At 51.4% G+C, this 3,425-nt stretch overlaps 1 protein-coding gene across 1 annotated transcript; it reads right to left on the bottom strand.

Annotated features, from left to right (window-relative positions):
* Positions 1-2,059: 2,059 nt before the first annotated feature.
* LOC136523874 (uncharacterized) lies at positions 2,060-2,539 on the bottom strand. Its single transcript, XM_066517408.1, has one exon. The coding sequence runs from the start codon at positions 2,537-2,539 to the stop codon at positions 2,060-2,062; it is 480 nt and encodes a 159-aa protein (XP_066373505.1).
* Positions 2,540-3,425: the final 886 nt, after the last annotated feature.

Raw genomic sequence — 3,425 nt, 5'->3', positions numbered from 1 at the left:
CGTAGCGGACCGAGGGCTTGTGCCAATCACAAGCAAAGATGCCCATTAGCATCGGCTCTCAACCAAACGCTGCTTTTGCCAGTGCGTCAGCTGCTCGTTGAGATGCCTCAGGATGTGATTGAGCTCAAGACCATCGAACTTGTCCTCCAGCTAGTGGACTTCTGACAATATGCAACCATCCTAGTATTGTGGTAGCTTGACTCCTTCATGACTTGGTCAATGACCAGCTAGGAGTCGCCTTGGACGTCGAGGTGTCGGATACCCAACTCGATGGTGATGCGCAGACCATTGATGAGTGCCTCATATTTGGCCACATTGTTGGAGGAGGGGAAATGGAGGCAAACCATGTACCTCATGCGTACCCTGAGGGGCAAAACGAAGAGCAGTCCAGCGCTGGTGCCTTTCTTCATCAGTGATCCATCAAAGTACATTGTCCAATACTCTTGGTCGATGACCGCTGGTGGCATTAGGACCTTGGTCCACTCTACAACGAAATAAGCCAGTACTTGGGACTTGATAGCCATCCGGGGGCATACGAAATGCCTTGACCCATTAGCTCAAGTGCCCACTTTGCGATTCTTCCCGTGGCATCCTAGTTTTGGACAACCTCGCCGAGGGGGAAGGACATCATGACCATCACTGTATTTGACTCCAAGTAGTGACGTAGCTTCCTCGTGGTGATAAGGACATCATACAGGAGCTTCTAGATTTAGGGGTAGCGGGTCTTGGAATTGAGCAAGACCTTGCTAATGAAGTACATGGGATGCTACACTTTGAGGGCATGCCCCTCTTCTTCTCGCTCCACCACTAGGGCGGTGCTGACCACGTGCGTGGTGGCTGCAATGTAGAGCAGAAGCAGTTCTCTGTTGGTCGGAGGGACTAGGATTGAGGCCTTCGTCAGAAGCTGCTTGATCGTGTCAAGTGCCTCTTGGGCCTTGGGCGTCCATTCGAAATGGTCGACCTTCTTTAGAATCGGTTGAGCGAGGGATACCTCATACACCAAGGCATGAGATGAAGTGGTTGAGCATGGCAAGGCACCCTACAACTCGCTGTACCCCTTTTATGTTCTGAATTGGGCCCATCTTTGTGATGGCCGAGATCTTCTCCGGGTTGGCTTTGATGCCACGCTCAGAGATGATGAAACCCAGTCGCATACCCCTTAGTACTCCAAAAATGCACTTCTCGGGGTTGAGCTTGATGCCATTTGCTCAGAGTTTCATGAAGGTCTTCCCTATGTCGGTTATGACCTTGTCAGCCCATTTGGACTTGACCATGATGTCGTCAACATAGACCTCAACGGTTCACCCGATGAGGTCCCTGAAACACTTGAGCATACAATGCTGGTACATAGACCTAGCGTTCTTCAGATTAAACGACATTGTGACATAGCAGAATGATCCGAATGGGGTGATGAAAGATGTTGCGAGCTGGTCGGACTCTTTCATCGCGATCTGATGGTACCCGGAGTACACATCAAGGAAGCAAAGGGTTTCACACCCTGAGGTTGAGTCAACTACTTGGTCTATGCGTGCCAAAGGAAATAGATCATTTGCACACACTTTGTTGAGGCCCGTGTAGTCAACACACATTCTCTATTTCCCACTCTTCTTTCATACAAGAACGGGATTAGCTAACCACTCGGGGGGTATACTTCCTTGATGAATCCGACTGCCAAAAGCTTCACGATCTCCTCACCGATGGCCTTGTGTTTCCCCTTGTCAAAGCGACATAGGTGCTGCTTCATAGGCTTGGAGCCCATCTTGATCTTCAAGGTATGCTCAGCGACTTTCCTCAGAATGCCTGGCATGTCCAAGGGTTTCCACGCAAAGATGCCTCTGTTGGTACGGAGGAAGTCGACGAGCGTGCTTTCCTATTCAGAGGAAAGCATGGTGCCAATGCGCACCACCTAGCTCTTGGAGCCACTAGGGTCTATGAGGACCTCCTTGGTGCCCTCCATAGGCTCAAAAGACCCGGCTAACCACTTGGGGTCTGGTGCTTCTACGGTGACCTTCTTCCTAATGGACGTGAGCTCCTTGGAGGCGACGATTGCCACAACATGTTAGCAGCACTCGACCTCGCACTCGTAGGCATGCTGGAAGGAGGTGCTGATGGTGATGACCCCACATGGTCCTGGCATCTTCAGCTTTTGATAGGTGTAGTTGGGGACAGCCATGAACTTCGTGTAGCTTGGATGTCCTAGGTTGGCGTGGTAGGTTCCATGGAACCCGACCACCCCAAAGGTGAGGGTCTCCATCCTGTAATTGAATGGATCCCTGAAGGTGGTGGGAAAATTGATCTGTCCAAGTGGCACGGCCTGCTTTTTAAGCATGATGCCATGGAAAGGCGCTCCGGTCGGCCAGATGCGCGATCTATCGATGCCCATGGCATCGAGTGTTTTGGCATACATGATGTTGAGGCCGCTACCTCCATACATCAGTACCTTGGTGAGCCACTTCATGCCAATGATTGGGTCAACCATGAGCAGATATCTCCCCAGTTGTAGGACGCTCTCTAGGTGGTCGGTTTGATCAAAGGTCATGGCAGATTCTGACCATTAGAGGAAGATAGGCGTGGCTGGCTCGGTCGTATAGACCTCGCGATGTGTGAGCTTCTGTGGTGCTTGGAGTCATAGGCCATCAACCCTCCAAAGATCATAAGGCAGCCATCCAGCGCCAGAAAGCCACCGTCCTTCCCCTAGCGTCGTCCATGGTCAGCCTAGGGTCCTTCCCATGCTCCTCCTTGTTGAAGCTTCTAGAAAAGAACCACTTTATGAGCCCATAGTCCCTGTATAGATGCCTAATGGGGAAAGCATGGTTCAGGCATGGCCCTTCGAGCAGCTTCTCAAAGTGGTTCGGGGTACCCTCAGTGGGCTTTCGACCCCCGTTGCGGTCGGCGGCAGCCATGAGCGAGCCCTCGCGTTGCAGCTTGTTCTTCTTCTTGCTAGGATGGTTGGAGGTGCCTTCACTGGCGTCCTCATCCTATTTTGCCTTGCCCTTGAGGCGGTCGAAGATCGCACCGACCACCTCCTCACCCGAAGCGTGGCTAGTGGTGATGTCGAGGAGCTCCTTGGTAGTTCATGGGCTCTTACATCCTAGCTTATGAAGTAGGGACTCATAGGTGGTCCTAGATAGGAAAGCTCCTATGACATCAGCGTCGGCGACATTAGGCAGCTCGTTGCACTACTAGAAGAAGCACCGGATGTACCCATGAAGGGTTTCTCTGGCCTTCTATCGGTAGTTTTTGAGATCCCATGGGTTTCCAAGATGCTTGTATGTGCCCTAGAAGTTTCTCTCAAAGATCTCTTTCAGGTCTACCCAACTTTGGATTATGTTGGATGGAAGGTGCTCCAACCACGTTCGCACTGGATTGGCCATGAACAATGGGAGGTTGCGGATAATAAAATCATAATTATTAGCTCCACCGGC

The sequence above is a fragment of the Miscanthus floridulus genome, chromosome 18 (genome assembly GCF_019320115.1).
Source record: "Miscanthus floridulus cultivar M001 chromosome 18, ASM1932011v1, whole genome shotgun sequence".
Taxonomy (NCBI): domain Eukaryota; kingdom Viridiplantae; phylum Streptophyta; class Magnoliopsida; order Poales; family Poaceae; genus Miscanthus; species Miscanthus floridulus.
Note: the sequence above shows the minus strand (reverse complement) of the source record. Positions and strands in the feature narration are given on the sequence as shown.

What these genes read in the sequence shown, in the direction of transcription:
- LOC136523874 (XM_066517408.1), bottom strand. Translation starts at nt 2,539, where the DNA reads ATGACCTTTGATCAAACCGACCACCTAGAGAGCGTCCTACAACTGGGG.